General features: G+C 52.8%; 2 protein-coding genes across 2 annotated transcripts; both read left to right on the plus strand.

The window, feature by feature from the left end:
* The first annotated feature begins 2473 nt into the window (after positions 1–2473).
* On the plus strand, positions 2474–6312 carry LOC113146969 (AF4/FMR2 family member 4-like). The gene is made up of 9 exons (XM_026335884.1): positions 2474–2522; positions 2614–2709; positions 2767–2883; positions 3085–3159; positions 3359–3493; positions 3692–4069; positions 4177–4358; positions 4570–5373; positions 5812–6312. The coding sequence occupies exons 1-9, from the start codon at positions 2474–2476 to the stop codon at positions 6310–6312; spliced, it is 2337 nt and encodes a 778-aa protein (XP_026191669.1).
* Positions 6313–9185: 2873 nt separating this feature from the next.
* LOC34620754 (cysteine--tRNA ligase, cytoplasmic) lies at positions 9186–15021 on the plus strand. The gene is made up of 14 exons (XM_026335885.1): positions 9186–9350; positions 9598–9789; positions 9935–10008; positions 10399–10587; positions 10836–10966; positions 11345–11486; positions 11795–11935; positions 12237–12432; positions 12642–12797; positions 13199–13309; positions 13642–13856; positions 14070–14154; positions 14545–14709; positions 14968–15021. The coding sequence occupies exons 1-14, from the start codon at positions 9186–9188 to the stop codon at positions 15019–15021; spliced, it is 2016 nt and encodes a 671-aa protein (XP_026191670.1).
* Positions 15022–15488: the final 467 nt, after the last annotated feature.

The raw sequence follows: 15488 nt of genomic DNA on the forward strand, positions 1-15488 counted from the left end.
GGGCAGCCTTTTTCTGCATCGATTCTGCTGTTTGTTGCAGTGGTGCCCAGTTTAGTTCCCTTGTATCACGGATGGCCAAGAATGTGGACCTCAGAAAACAAAGCACAGAAGGCGATGTACCCATGGCTCTCCCGCTTTGTCTCATTCTTCTTACCTCAGCTGTCACGGCTCTTGCCTCTTGGCCTTCGCCTTGAACCCAAAAATGGGGAAAGCGGCTTGAGTGAGCAGTGCTTGAGGCATGTTCAAGGCAAGTTCCGTGCACTTGTCTACTTCAAATGGCATGAACATGTTCCCCTTTTTAAACAAAAAGGGTTGGCTATATTGTTTCCCGATTTGAAGACAAATGGCCCTTTCGTTTCAAGGAGAGGAGTCAATGGCTGCTTTAGGTCATATATATATCCCCCAGTTCTGGGCTGGCACACCAATAGTCCCCTATTAACATTCCCCAGAGAACGGCCAAATAGGATTTTAGCCTTGAAGTTGTCTGTAAACGCGCCTGCTATATGGTAGGTTGCCATTTTGTTTCAACTCGATTTGAGACTATCCGCTCACAGGGCTGATGACGCCGGAGAGTGCGAGGACTGGTAACCCCGGACTGTTTCTTATACATAATTTAAATAATGACGTAAATTCCTGTGAGGCATAGCAGAACCTATTGGGTCCTGTGGCAGTACCCAGCACCTTGTCAAGAGATCTATGAGCTGAGAGGGAGATCCAGCGGAAGAGACGCCTGAGCAAGACACAATAGGCCGCTCATATGGCGCTCCGGAGTATACTGGGGAAGGTTGTGTGGAGTCCATGCACAGAGTCTATCTGTGTCAGATACAACGCTTCTCACCTTATATGCAAGCAAAGGGGTAGGCCCTGCCAGTAGGGGTAGCCATGCTATTAAATGAAACGGCATTCATGGAGCATCGTTGAAGTAACCACTACAGACTCTACAGAGAGTATCCGGGAGAACATTCCCAAGATTTTTCAGGTCCGAAGCACAACCAGAAAGGGGCCGTTTACTGTATGAGAGGTGGGCGTGTTGCAGCACTCCAACCATTCCGAGCCGTTCTTTGGACATCAGCTGTAGGTGGAAATTTCGACAGGCGCTAGTTCATGCGAATGTTTGGAGGCTGCTAGGAAGTTGAATAACTGGCATGTTAGAGCATGTGGGGAACAGGTTCAGATCAATAGATCCATCTGAGGTCACTGCCTCCTCCCTGAGTTACAATATCAAAGAAATTCATCGGTAAGGGGTGCCGCCCCCTACTCTGTCAGTCCAAAAGCTCGCACCGGCAATGCATGACAGCTCTTTAGGCTGCGTTTAGCTTGTCCGAGTTGTCCCGTTAGCCCAGTGGCTCAGTGAGTCTCTGCCGTAACTTGCCTCTTCAGGCAGTGTAATGTGTGAAGCCTTTTACAAAAAAGCAAAAAAGTCATGGGAGGCCAGGTGAATCCCGTATCTTGTAGGATCTGCGTTAAAGCCTGAATAGCGCTATCCCTTGAATGCCTGTTTGTCAACAGCGTGGCCGGCCGTCGTGTCTGTTTCGCAGTTTTGTATCTAATCTATGCACCTAACCTTGAACTGAGGCAAAATTTCATGAAATGTGCACTACTTAATTGTCTACAGATCAATGCAATTGTAAACAGGGAGCCTTGTCTTCTGCTACCTGAGCGCCAAAGCATCTATCCCAATATACAGGGTCACCTGTCCTCTATCCATTGCAGATTTTAAGGTTTTTCCTTCGCGATTTAGGTCTGAAGGCTTTGTTACACTTCACCTCTCCCCTCTGAACTTCATTTAGCAATAAAGTGAGTATCCATCTAGCCGGGATTCTGCTGCTTTCCCCTGCCTCGGAGGCACGGGATTTTAGGGTTTATGGTAAAGGCTGGATTCCTATCATTTTAAAGGTTTAAAGGGCGCCAAGCTAGAACGTCTAATTTCTCTTTCTGGGTAAAGAACACTTCATTTTTTTATATCAGGTTGCCCGAGGGTGTGGTGTATGGCTGTAAAGGGTCGTAAAGGCTTAGCTTGTAGGGCTTTGTGTCTACAACTCACGGCTTGAGTTGCGTACCTACCATGGGGGGCTCATCAAGACTCAATGTCGGCTGCAGCCGCTGCCCTCTAGCAGCTTTGATTGTTGCCGGGGTTCTAGTTGCAGGAGCAGAGCAGCAGCAGCAACCAAGAATTGCAGGTAAGCGCGAAGCATCTGTTTTGTTGTTATGGCTGCTGCTGCTTAAATTGCTCGATTCTTGCGCCCGAAGCTGGCCTTTTGTGAACCTCTTACTAGCAAGCGTATTGCCTCTGCGGTTGCAGGCCCAGCCGAGGCTTTCCTGGGTGTTCTGCATGGGGGTCCCTCCTCGCTTCGGACTTCCCTACAGCAGCAGCAGCAACAGACTGTCTCTGACGGGCCGCTGCAGCTTCCCTTCCTGCAGTCCCTATTCAGCAGCAGCAAGACTCCCCTAGGTCGTCTTTCGGATGTTATCAATGGCGGGGCCCCCGGACAAAAGAATGCCCCTCTCCCGATGCTTACCGGGCTCTCCGCCGGTGTCTCTGCGCAAAAGGACGAGCAGCATCTCGATATACAGCAACAGAAACGGGATATGGAATATGTAAGGCCTGAACAGCATCAAATGCTAGAGCAGTTGCTGTTGCAGCCAGCCCAGGAGGAGCCATATGCGGAGCCGCAGGCAGTGGCAGCAACACCGGTGGCACCAGCGTCTGTAGAAACGGAGCCTGAAGAAACAGGAGAGGCTCTTAATGAAAAGCCATTGCATCAGGTAGAAAAGGTGGTTACAGAGCAGCAGGATCTGCAGCAAACGCCACAAGAGCAAGGACACGATCTGCAGAAGCACAATGCGCTTCTTCAAGTGTCCCCAGAGGCGCCCTCAGAGCAGGTAAAGCAGTCACAGGAGCAGCAAGAGCAGCATCAGCAGCAGGATCCGCAAGGGCTGCAGCAGCAGCAGCCGCCGCATGACCACCAGTCGCAGCACCAGGTGCAGGAGCATCCTTCTCAGAAAGTGCAGCACGAAGGAGAGCAGCACTACCAACAACAAAACAAGCAGGATCAGATGCAGGAAGGTCAGCAGCACGCACAGCAACAGCAAACGCAACAACTGGCACCAATGCAGCACGAGCTGCCGCCGGCGCAGCAGGATCTAAGACTGGAGCCAGTCCCTCAGCATAGAGAAGCGCAGCTTCAGCAGCAAGCAAAGCAGCTGCAGGAGGAGCAGCAGTTACTGCTGCAGCAAATGCAGCACCAGCTAGCGTTGCAGCAGATGCAACAGCCGCAGGACATGCTGCAGCAGCAATACGTCCAGCAGGTACAGCCACAGGACATACCGCATGTGCAGCGTGGGTATTACCCCCAAGAGCTGGTAGTCCAGCAACAGCCACTGCAGCAACTGAAGTCTCCAGAGACTTACTCTGGAAGCACATCGGAAGCGTTGTCTTCCTACCTCGAGGGAGCCCCTCTGCAGCACGCACCCTTGCATGCCCCCCTTGGCGGCCATCCACAGCAGCTGCCACAGCAACTGGATGCTATCTCGGCAGCAGCGGAATGGCATGCTCAGCAGCAATATGTGTTGCAGCAGCCACAAAGCATTTCAGCACCGCTGCTACAGGAGCATCTGGTGCACCAGCACCTCGGGAGGCTTGAGAACGATGGAATGTCGGTGCTCCCAACGTTCCCTCCTTCCCCCCCAGAAAGTACTACCGCGAATGTGGATACATCATACACAGCGCCACAAAACCCTTCAAACCTAGTATTAAAGCCCCTTGAAAGCGTGCAGAGTGTTGCAAAGCAATTGGGCACTTTGGTAGGTATCCAAGACAGCTATCCAGGATCCGGTGGAGATCAGATGAAGAGCACGGAGTCTGCTTCGCCCCTCGGGCTGTTCGGACTTGCAACGCAGACGCCCGCCATGATTAGCAATGCAATGAATCTTGCAACAGCAACGGGAAACATTGCAGATGTGGGAAATAATATTATGAATTCGCTGCCGATGGATCAGATCGTGGCGGCAGCAAGATACGCCCAGGAAGGAGCCATCAAATCTCAATCTATTGACATTGAAAATCCCAGTACGTAGCTACAGGTCCTTATTACATCATAAGCCATGCGATAAAGCCGTCAAGATGTTAAACTACAAGTCTTGTGTGGCCTGTATCTCGATGTGAACTCTCCGCAGAAATGCAGCCAGGTGTCCGTTGCGCCAGCGAGGGAATGACCTGCTGCGTACCCGAAGGGGCGGCCCCTCGAGACTGGAAGCAGAAACCACCGGTTCTAAACGACTCTCCAGAAAGCCAAAGGCATTGCAAGGCTCACTTTGTCCCCATGCAAAATGCCCTCTGTGCTACAACCACCTATGAAGTGAGTAGAGACTGCCGCAGTGGGAGTCTGAGTGAAGAGCTTTCCTCTGGTCGTGATGTGACGCTGAGCTCGCAGTTGAGCCTTCAGAAGGACTGGCAGCTGATTAGTGCTGCTGTAGGCTTTTCATGCTGCTCAACAGGCATTAGGGAGTATCTTGAATCGCGCAGGATAAACGGCTTTTAGCATGGGTGCCTTGGGTAAATGTCTGCAGGGCAAAGACAACTGCGGATTGAGCAAGACGGAGACGCAGGAGTACCAGGTGTACAGACATACAATGACTATGCGAAATAAAGGGCAGAAGGCGATCTGTGAATGCCGCCGTCACAAGCCCTCAGCAGCTGCAGCCAAAGCAGCAGGCGATGGAGAGGCAGCAGCGGGGGTAACAGCCCCCATTGAGGGGTTCGCCACTTGGGAACACATAAAGAAACAGAAAAAGCAAAAGAAGGAAATGGAGGACAACAGCGCTATGCTCGCACAAGGTCTCGGAGCCACTCTGAAGGTGGCTCAGCTCCTTAGGGAGAGGGCACCCGAAGCGCAGGTGCTACTGCAACAACTGCAGGGGGGGCAGCCAGCAGCAGCAGCAGCAACGGCTGCAGCAGGGGCCGCACAGCGTGCCGCTACCCAACATGTAGTCCTTCCTACACCACAAGCCTTTCCCACGTCACTGCCCCCATATGGCGCTGCTTCGCTACCTGCCTCCGCAGCTGGTTTCTCGCCAATGCTGATGCCTCTAGCGGCACAGGGGTCTCCTGCAGCGCTAGAATCAAGTTTTCCTATGCAGCTCAGTACTGGTGACATGGTAGCACCTACTGCCGTACACGGAGCTTCCACAACCCAAGACATTGTGCTTGGCGCATCTGCTGCGGAAATGCCACCTGAGGTCCCTCTGAAGGAGCTGCAGCAAAATCAGGACCTTGCGCAGCAGCAGCTCCTGCAGCAGCAACTGGTCAGTCAACAGTTGCTCCAGCAGCAACTACAACAGCAGCAAATGCTGCAGCACCAGCAAATGCAGCAGCAGCACCAAATGCAGCAGCAGCACCAAATGCAGCAGCCGCAAATGCAACAGCCGCAAATGCAACAGCCGCAAATGCAACACCCGCAAATGCAACACCCGCAAATGCAACAGCCGCAAATGCAACAGCTGCAACTTCAACAGCCGCAAATGCAACAGCTGCAACTTCAACAGCCACAAATGCAACAGGCGCACCTGCAGCAGCAGCAACTACAACACCAGCAGCTACAGCAGCAGCAAGTGCAACAGCACCACCTGAACAACCAACAAATGCAACAACAGCACAGGATACATGGAGTAGACAGCTCCACGGGAATCCACCAACTATCCGTCCCCCAGCAGCAGCACGACTTCCTCCAACAGTCTGACCAGCTGCAGCAGCAGCTGCCACCGCCGGTTGCCTATCAGCAGCACATGCTACCGCAGACCCTACCACAGCAGCAAGCGTTGCAGCATCAGCTGCTTACAACCGACCACCTGCAGTACCCGCCGCAGTATCACCTGTCTGTTGAGCAGCAGCTCGCTCTGCAGCAACAGCTGGCGGCGCTTCAGCAGCAGCAGCAGCAGAACGTAGCGTTACAGCAGTATGGCTCACTGCAACAGCAAGTCATGCAACAGACTCCGCAGCAGCAGGAAGCCGTTCCTCAGCAGCAGCAGATACTGCCGCTCCTGGGTAACATTGGCAACATTACGCCAGCACAAGCCACCGAAGTGGCCACCCGGGCTGCTGCGGCAGTGGGGGCCTTCGTACAAGGCAACAACACTAACGGCAGCAGCACCAGCAACAACAGTGCCACTCCCACCAGCAGCAGCAACAAAAGGGGGACCGACTGGGTCGACAGACTAGCAGACTCGCTGTTGCAGCAAGGCAACAGCACGCCTGCTGGTGCTGCAGTCAACAAGATGCTAGACGACTTTTTTGCCGTAGCTGGAAGGTCCTAAACAACAACTGCACTTTGAAAGAAGCAGCCGTAACAAGAAGTGCGTCAGCAGCAGCAGCGACAACAGATGGATCCGTTTCATAGGGTCAAACGAGCTGCTGCAAGGCTTTGCACTTGAGGCATAGCTGGTATACAAACTATTCTGCTGCAACAGCCAGCCGCACAATTCGCAGAGCGTGGCAGCCTTCACAAGAGCTTCAAAATCCATTGTCGGTAACGGATTGAAGGTGAGCCGCTGCGATCTGACTCCCTCCGGAAGGGGCCGAGGGATGCTGCCGTTCCTAACCATCAACCCCAACCTGCAAGACATCTCTGTACCCCTGGTTTATTGCTTGTTGGGCTCCGTGTACTGAGGCATGTCTACGTTTGAAGGCCAACAGAAAGTGGGTTACTACGTTAAGGTGAAGCTAGCTGGCAAGCTTCACCTTAATGACACAGGCTGACCATCTACTCAGCTGGCTGTCTGGTCAGCGGTGAAATGCCGAAAGGTATGGTGCAGTTTAAGCTAGCAAGAGCTAGCTGGCCCTGCAACGGCCTTCCGAGCTGCTTGGCAAGCTGGTTGGCAAGCTACGTAGCTGACTAGCTGGCAGCTGGCCGGAATGAATCCGCTGTTGTATCTGTTGAGCGGACTGATGAACTATCTTTTTCCGTTTGTTCCACGTTGAAGGCGTCAGGAACATAATGTCTAGAGTCTAAAAGAGCACTATCCTATGCAACGCAAAGCCGAAACCCTCAGGGTATACGCTGCCTTCCCTATGCAAAAGCCTGATTCATGCGGAAGTCCTTATATGGTCCGCATTAGCCCAACCTTGGGTTACCCTTCGTCTGTGGAGCCTGTAATACCCGTTACTGTAGGTGCGTTCCTAGACAACAGTGAGCTGTGCAGAATTTCTCAGATGCCCCTAATACTGAGGAGCAGTATCCTGGCATGCCCGATGTTAAGTATCCGCCCGCTAGCCGCCCCTCCCCACCCTCCTCAGCCCCTTGGCAGCTTTTGGATGAGACTATCGAGGCGGCACGCTGCAGCGATGGCGCGGAAACAAGCTGCAGCTAAGGCCCTCTGCACGCGTGTACGACGAACCAGCAGGATGTCAGTAGGTATGTATGTTGTGCCGAGCAGCGCCTGCAAATATGTAAAGAACGTGGAGCGCCATTTACCTAAATGTGCGCGATTCTCTATTCTAACGCTGCCGAAGGTCCCAAAGATTCGCCTCCACTAAGCGGCTGCCGGCGTGTTCTGCCCACGGATTCCTTAAGAAACCCGCCCATTTTACACATGGACCTCATATGTAGTGAACTAAGCGCTATTCTAGGAGGACACTTTCAGCCAGTCGAATATCACCGATAAGAATTTGCACAGAGTTGTCGCATATTTGGTCTGGTTTTTCGAATCGACATTTTTTTCTGCCGAGGAGAGTTGATTAGGGCGGTACGATGAGGATCACTGCTATCTGCCTGTGCGTTATAGGGGGATGTGTGCACTTGGGTGCGAATAAATGTTGAGAGCGCCTACAGAGGGTACAGTAGCGTCCGTGTGCCCTAGCTGGTAGTCTCTCTTTGTCCCTCCCTCGTCGTGCCGAAATCGTGTCGGATTTGGGGACGCGAAGGACAATGAGAGGGAGCTCTTTTTGAACAGCGCTCGAAGGCTTTATATTAATCATTATACTGGGGTCTTTGCAGGAAATGTCTCACGAAGAAACTATAACACAGGGCATCAATCAACATGTCAGAACTGTGCTAGGAAAGATAAAAAGTTCCCGCGTCCTAGACATTTGAGAGCCCCCAGACTTGTCTCTCCTGTTCTCACGTATAAGTCCAGGGCAGAGTTGAGGTTTCCAGTCCTCGAACTTTTTGTACGGCTGTGCCTGGTGGGTGTGTGACCCTCACTGCCCGCCCTCCCTGTGGCTTGTTTGAGACCTACAGCAAGCCCCGAGCACGGGCTTATTTGTAGGGTACAGCCAGCGGTAATATCTCGAGATTCGAAGAAGGAATAAAGACGTGAAGAAGGGCAATGAGCGGAAGGTCCCAGCAGTGGGTTACGCCTCGTATGTAGAGTGGCTGTGACTGCCGGCCCCCAGCACGTAAGTCGCGAATGCAGCTGCTGTTTCTGCGCCTTGTTGGCCCATGCCACCTCGCCTTCCCTAAACATTTCGTCACTATTAAAAGCCCATAGCACGTAGGCGCAATAATATCCGCGGTGTTTCCACAGCAGCAGCAACAGCGGCGGCGGCAGCAGCAGCAGCACCCCACAAGCTATGCTGGCTGGAGACCTCCGTGGCTCGTGTTTGCTCAGCCTTTTACCTATTCTTCTTTGGTCGACTCCATTCCGTCTCTCAAGCCACTCCAAAAAGGGCCCTTTCGGCACTAGGCACCTGCCTTCACGCTTGTCGGCTGCCCTAACGCTGGCGGGCTCCCTGTGCTGCCTCACTGCCGGCGACTATATGGCAGCGGCGACAGCGGCCAAACAACTCGTTTATCCCACATCCAGGTGTGTGATTTTCTTCCCCTTACATGTACACGTACCGCTGCGGCAGCCAATGGACTAGCGTCCGGTTGTTCTGCCCACATGCTACAGTTGTACTCTCCTTCGTATAGGGCAGTGTCTCGCCATTCAATTTGTCTAGCGGCGCTCTTCCCCGCGGCACTGACGCGCCACTGCCGTGGCAGTAGGAGCTCCGTCAGGGGATCCACTGAGTGCTTTTGCTCGTGTTCTTAAAGAGGCCCCATGTGCTTTGTGTCGGCTGTTTCAGAGTGTCTTGTATTCGAAGAACTGCGCCTTCTTTCTTGACCGTCTCGCGCAGCCCCAGCAGGATCCCCCTTACCAGCAACAACAACGGCTGCAGCAGCTCTTCGGCGCCCGCTATATGTTCCAGGATGTCGCATATAAGCGCCTGCGGCAACGGCAGCAACATGGACGGCAGCCATTGCCGATACACCGTGGGGGCTGACTGGAAGCCTCCTGCAAAAGATGGAAAGCTTCTTACGGGCCTGCACGTTAACAACTCAATGACGGGTGGCAAGACGGAGTTCATCCCGCAGGTCCATAAATCCCTAAGACGCAGCTTGTCCCTTGTGCTGCACAATTAATGCACTTCGTCCGGTAGACCCTATCTGTAAACGCCGTTTGCGCAGCTGCGCCTCCTCTTCCCACCCACGATACATGACTCTGCTTGTCTCCCACTTCCGCGTGTCGCTCGCGGCCGCATTCTGTAGCCACCGAGGGCCCCTCAGTCTCGCTGCAGCCGTGGACTGCAGCAGTAAAAGTATGGATTTGCGGCGCTTGCAGGTGGGAAATCGGGTGTCTTGGTACGCTTGTGGCCCCACAGTGTACGATGCAGCACACATGGGCCATGCGCGGACATACCTTTCATTCGACATTATTCGACGGATCCTCAGCGACTACTTTGGCTATGACGTTTGCCTCGTGATGAATATCACCGACATTGACGATAAAATCATCGCCAGGAGTCAGGAACAGGTGGGTTTGTCGCGTCCTTTATCTGGAGTTTTTGGCCTTAACAGTTGCAGATCCTAATTTTGAAGAAGGGAGGAGGGGCAGACGGCGCTACCTGCGGCAGGCCTTGTATGATGGTGTTGAGGAGGCTGATAATGAGGTCATTCAGGGCGTGAATTTTCTCGAATTGGCACGGCACTGGGAGAAAGAGTTCTTTAAAGACATGCAGGATCTTAATGTCTTGTAAGCAGCTTGATATGCAGACGTTCCCCTTAGCGAGGCAGAAGGACAGGAAGAGGAAGCGAAAAATCCCTCAAGCCTATGCTATGAAGCCTGCAGTGTGTTTGCCACTCCCTCTTTTGCTATTATGTCGAGTTTTATGCGGAGCCTGGCTTGTTTTTTGTGTCTACATTGGGGGGCTGCTATATTTGGCCGTCTTCATGCGTACCTACTGCTTTTTTTCGCTGCTTTGGGTGTCTAGACTCCCCGTGGGGTCTCTCTCTTTATTCTGCTTGTGCCTCTCGTATATTTGCGGATTTTGAATGCATCGTCGCCAAGGCGTTCGTGCCGCTAATGGTGAGTTTTGCTGATCGATGTCTGCTTTTCTGTATGTGTGTGTCTTTGGCTGCTCAGACTGCCTACAGTGGTAACGCGCGTTTCTGAATACGTCCCGGAGGTGCTGCGTCTGATAGAGGAGATTGAGGCGAATGGCTTTGCGTATGAGAGCCAAGGCAGCGTTTATTTTGACACCCAGCGATTCAGCAAGAGCGCAAAACATACGTATGGCCGCATGGAGCCTGGATCTGTGGCAGACCAGTCTCGGTACGTTTCGAGTTTTGTCGGGTTGGGTGTGTTGCGTGTACCACTGTGGTATCTCCTAGGTTGCGAGCGCATTTGTGCATGTATGTATGTGTGTATGTATGTATGTGAATGTATGTATGTGTATGTATGTGTGTGTGTGTATGTATTTGCGTTGAGACTTGCGTTGGGGGTGATGTTTTTAGCCGCGTTTTTGGCCGCTTTTGCTTTTGCTAACAGGGCAGGTCTTGGTTTGTGGGTGTGGCCCTCAGAGTCTTAGAAGGAGAAGGCGCTCTGGGAGTAGTCTCCTCTGAAAAGCGGCATCCCTGCGACTTCGCTTTGTGGAAGAAGGCCAAACCTGATGAGCCTTCGTGGGAATCCAAGTGGGGAGCCGGACGTCCAGGTGCGCGCAAAAATAGCGGGAAGACTTGCAGAAGAAAATGGCGAACGGGCAAACGGCTAGAGAGGCAGAGAAATCGATGGCGGAGGCTTCGGCGGCTCCGTGTGTCGCTTTTTGCTTTGCGGTTGCGCCACGCCATTGAGCTGCAGAGCGGCCTCTTCGTACTCTACAAGCGTATTCGGCAGGCGGGGAGATAGATCGGGGGAGGAGAGGGGGGGAAGGAAGGTTTCTTTGTGGCGTTGCGGGTGCTCGTCTTGCCTCTCGCGTCTCTCACGCCGCCTCGTTCGGAAAGGTGGCCGCAGAGAGGGAAACGGCTGTCTGCATGTGCGTTCGGGGGCTTTTGAGAAGGGCACTGTCTTTTATATGGCTGCTGTCATGTAGGGTGGCACATCGAGTGCTCCGCGATGGCATCCTCGTTGCTGCCCTTCCCGTTGGACGTCCACAGTGGCGGCATCGACCTGCGTTTCCCCCACCACGACAATGAATTAGCGCAGACAGAAGCCGCCAAGGACAAGCCCCAATGGTGAGAAGAGACTCCCGATGGGCACTGCAAACGCGCTCTCTGACCAGCTGCTCGCTGCATGGCTAGCTAGTCCGAAAGGCGTGTGGCAGGCGGCGTTGTGGTGGCTTGAATGGGTGCTAGCCAGCTTGCGGGCTAGAAATACTCGCTTTTCATGGTGCTCCTTGGATTGAATTGGGATGCGCTGCCCTGTTTCTTGCGTGCGATGTATGGGGATGTGCATGCGTGTGGCTGCATGCACAGAGCGCCTTCAGTGCAGGTTAGCACCTGTTGTTATCTAGATCCTGTTTCCGCTGATGCCGCCTCTGCAGGGTAAATTACTTTTTGCACTCGGGGCACCTCCACATCTATGGAGCAAAAATGTCGAAGTCTCTCAAGAACTTCGTGACGATTAAGGAGTGCCTCGAGCAATTCAAGCCCAGGCACATCCGCTTTCTGTGTCTCATGAACAGGTGTGCAAATAACCATGACCGCTGAGCTAGCCGCCCCGGCTAGCTGGCTCGCAGGGCGCAGGCAGCCGCCAGGTTTTCGTGTGCAGCTTGCCGTGAAAGACTTCATAACATGAGCTAAAGGACCGCTTCACCCTCACGCCGAGTATGGGTGAAAAGCGACGATATGTGGTGCTTTTGCATGCAACTTGTGATGCCCGAGGGCTCCTTTTATCCCTCTAACGCAGACCAGTCGCTGACAAATGCCTTTTGTGATTTATATGCGGCTTCCACGTCTTGCGGTCGTTTTTGTTGCTGTCGCTAGGTGGGACAGTCCAATGAATTACAGCCCAGACGGGGAGACCCTGCAGCAGGCGATAGATGTTGACAGGAGTTTCCTGAACTTCTTCTCTCTCTGCAAGGCGAAGCTGAGGGTCAACTTGCCTGCCAGCGACTTTGCGCAACGGTGGACTGAGGAAGACTTCGCGCTCAATACGATGCTCAGAGAAACAAAGGAGAAGGTCAGCTGTGTCGTCTATGAGCTTCCTTCCGGATTTTGAGGACTGGGGGCCAGACAAGCTGCCCACTGTTGGGGGCTTTGGGTGTGCCTCTGCATCCAGGTTTCTCCTCATGGTAGTCCACATAGAGCTCTAGTGAGGAGCTTCTGCACGACGCACGCGTTCCAAGATTGAGAATTCGATAGCTGAATTGTGATGCATGTGGTGTTCAGGTGCGAGCGGCATTCCTGGATAACTTCGACACCCCAGAGGCCCTCGTGGCTCTGCAGCATTTGGTGTCGGTAACGAACAGCTATTTGAATGGAAGTGCGGGGGTCAAGGCGCCTCTCATAAGGGAGGTGGCAACTTATGTCATGTATATCCTCAGAGTAAGCGAGCTGTCTTTTAGTTCCCCGTTCCCCCGTATTCACAAACCCTCGGTTCCTGCGGGAGATGGGGCCCTCATTGCGCAAACCCGTCATTCTCGCGCACCTGCTGCTCTTCTGCTGGTGGATGCTTGTCTATCTGGTCTTTCTGCTGCCCACTCTGCATAATTTCCTCACTGTTGTTGACTGCAGTGTGCTTGTAAAGTTGGCGGGAAGCGATTTTATGTGTGGGAGTCTATCTGGGTATGCCGTTGCTGCCGGGTTACCTGCCTGGCTCCAGCTGCATGTGTGTGTCACATGGAGGAGGCTGCGGCGAAACAAAACCCCTCAAGTGTTGTCCAGGCTGCATTCTCTCTCCCCCTCAGCTTTGCGTCGTAGATCTTTATACACTAATTTCTGTGCAGGTCTTTGGCATTGTTACTGGATCGGATGAAGGACTCGACTATGAGGCGCAGAGCGAGTCGAACGCAGCAGTGGAGGCCCTCATGCAATGCGTTGGGGAGTTCAGGGAGAAGGTGAGAGCTTGTAGGGAGCCTGTTGGCACCAGGCGACATGCATAGTCGGGAGCGTAATCCAACCATGAACGGGTAGCTTGAAGATGCAACTGCTTTGTTTATTGGGTATTTGGCATCCAGGGCTCCTCTCTATGGGGGCTGCTTCTGAGTGCAAATACAGGTGGTCTTCCAAGTGCCTCTGCCCTCTTGGACTCTTGCCCCCACAGCCTTGTGTGCCTCTCTCTCTTTCTTTAGGTAATGCGCATGTCTTCGTATTTATAAATTTGCATACAAATCCATCTGTGCCTCTTAGATCCTTAGGCCCTCTCGTGCGTCTCTGATTGTTTCCGCAGGTCCGCTGTGCCTCTACGTCTGGCTTGCGAGGCTCGAGTCCGAAGAAGGATGTGAGCGAGGGCAATAGCGGCGAGGCCTCCCTACCAGACCACGCTGCAGTGTTTAGGGAACTTTTGGGGCTTTGCGACAAGCTGAGAGACAAGGCCTTGCCGGAAATCGGTATCGTCTTGCAAGACAGACCCGATGGCACTTTCACATTCAGAGTCTCAACCAAGTGAGCTGTTTGCACAGGCAGCAGTACACATTCTTCCTCCTCTTGGAGCTAGAGGCTTGTAGGCTGTGCAGGTCAACTCGCTTTCGTGTGTGTTTCTTCACGATACGCCCCCGGCAGGGTGCTCTTGGGACTGCCAAGTGTGGCCTTCGGTCGCCAACTGCGTGCGGCGTTCCTTTGCGCTTTCGTATGTCTCACCCCGTGATCTCTGCTCAGGGAGGAAGTGGCGAAGGAGTTGCGCCTAAAGAAGGAAGAGGAACAAAAGCGAGAAGCTGCGAAGCAAGAGGAGCAGAGAAGACTCGTAAGAAGCAGCAGTCGCCGCTGCCGGCAGTGTGTGTCCTCATCTTGCCCCCTCCTGTTCCTTTTGCCCATCGCTAAATCCACGCAGCTTACTGACCTAAAAACAAAAGGCTTAAAATTTTAATCGCTAGGCCGCACTTCCGTATCTACGTCTCTCCATACTTGTGCCTTCTTCGAGTATTTCGCTGCGCTTGTTATATGAATATATATATGCACATATACATACATATATATATATATATATGCATATGTATACGCACATATGTGTGCGCGCATAAAGCGTGCGTTTTCTTGCACGCCTACAGCTGCATACCTTGATTTACATGCGCATGCGCACTAAGATGTGGAGCATTCGCACGCCGTGCTGCTTTTGTGTGGTGTGACTCCCAAGGCTGAGGCCCAAGCGAAGAAAGAGCGCGAGGGGTCGATACCCCCCTCCGAGTACTTCAGAACGCTTCATGGGGAGCAGTATGGATCGTATGATGATGAGGGACTGCCGCTGACTCTGAAAGACGGAACGGAGCTGTCAAAGAGCCAGAGAAAGAATCTCAGCAAGGTATTTTTTCGTTTTTTTCGCGGACGCTCTCCACACGTCTTTGCTGTTAGTTGGGAACTTGACAGCGTATAAATATCACATATATGCACATTCCCGCCTCCACGCCTGTTGGTATGCACGTATAGGTGCATATGCGTGTCCCGAGGAGTGTGCAGAGGGAGCCGCAGCATCTATCGTATGCTCCTCAGTCAATCCATGTAAATTCAGCACTGCCTTATTATCTTGCTCTTTTGCTGCCGGTTGCTATGTTGGTCTCAGCTGCTAGAGAAGCACAAGAAGGTCTACGAGAAGCTGCAGGAAGCTAAAAACTAAGAAATATTATTATTACTAGTGTCCCAGGTTTGACTTTAATTTGAGATGCAATTGGCAAGAGAGAACAGTGATGCCATTTCTTTCGCACGTGCATTTGCACATGCCCACATGCCCCCATATTGGGCGTTGTTCACTTGAAAGAGGAAGCGCCTTTATATCCCCCGTACTTCACAATTCCAGCATTCCCGCGGCCGTTCTCGAGGTATACGCGAAGCTTGAGGCTGCTAGGCCAACACAGTTCCTGAGACGGTGCAGCAATTGTAGCTGCGGTGTTGCAGCACCATGGACGCTTCAACACCAGTGATAACACGGGGCTTGTACATAGTCAAGCTACCGATATCGCAAGACACAAACAAGCCTTTAGGGATGAAGGTTTTTAACTGCATAGATATATCCAGGACTAGGGTTTAGGGCTCCAGAATGCACACGCCACTAGGGTATGTGACTCGGAGTTCCCTGTTTAGATA

Source organism: Cyclospora cayetanensis, unplaced genomic scaffold (genome assembly GCF_002999335.1).
Source record: "Cyclospora cayetanensis isolate NF1_C8 unplaced genomic scaffold, CcayRef3 CcayRef3_contig_84, whole genome shotgun sequence".
NCBI classification, from domain to species: domain Eukaryota; phylum Apicomplexa; class Conoidasida; order Eucoccidiorida; family Eimeriidae; genus Cyclospora; species Cyclospora cayetanensis.

What these genes read in the sequence shown, in the direction of transcription:
- LOC113146969 (XM_026335884.1), top strand. Translation starts at nt 2,474, where the DNA reads ATGGCGGGGCCCCCGGACAAAAGAATGCCCCTCTCCCGATGCTTACCG. An exon ending in CCTCTCCCGATGCTTACCGG is followed by an intron (nt 2,523 to 2,613) that starts GCTCTCCGCCGG and finishes AGGCCTGAACAG; the next exon opens with CATCAAATGCTAGAGCAGTT. An exon ending in GTGCTACAACCACCTATGAA is followed by an intron (nt 4,359 to 4,569) that starts GTGAGTAGAGAC and finishes AAATGTCTGCAG; the next exon opens with GGCAAAGACAACTGCGGATT.
- LOC34620754 (XM_026335885.1), top strand. Translation starts at nt 9,186, where the DNA reads ATGTCGCATATAAGCGCCTGCGGCAACGGCAGCAACATGGACGGCAGC. An exon ending in GTGGGGAGCCGGACGTCCAG is followed by an intron (nt 10,967 to 11,344) that starts GTGCGCGCAAAA and finishes GCTGTCATGTAG; the next exon opens with GGTGGCACATCGAGTGCTCC. An exon ending in AAGAGGAGCAGAGAAGACTC is followed by an intron (nt 14,155 to 14,544) that starts GTAAGAAGCAGC and finishes GTGACTCCCAAG; the next exon opens with GCTGAGGCCCAAGCGAAGAA.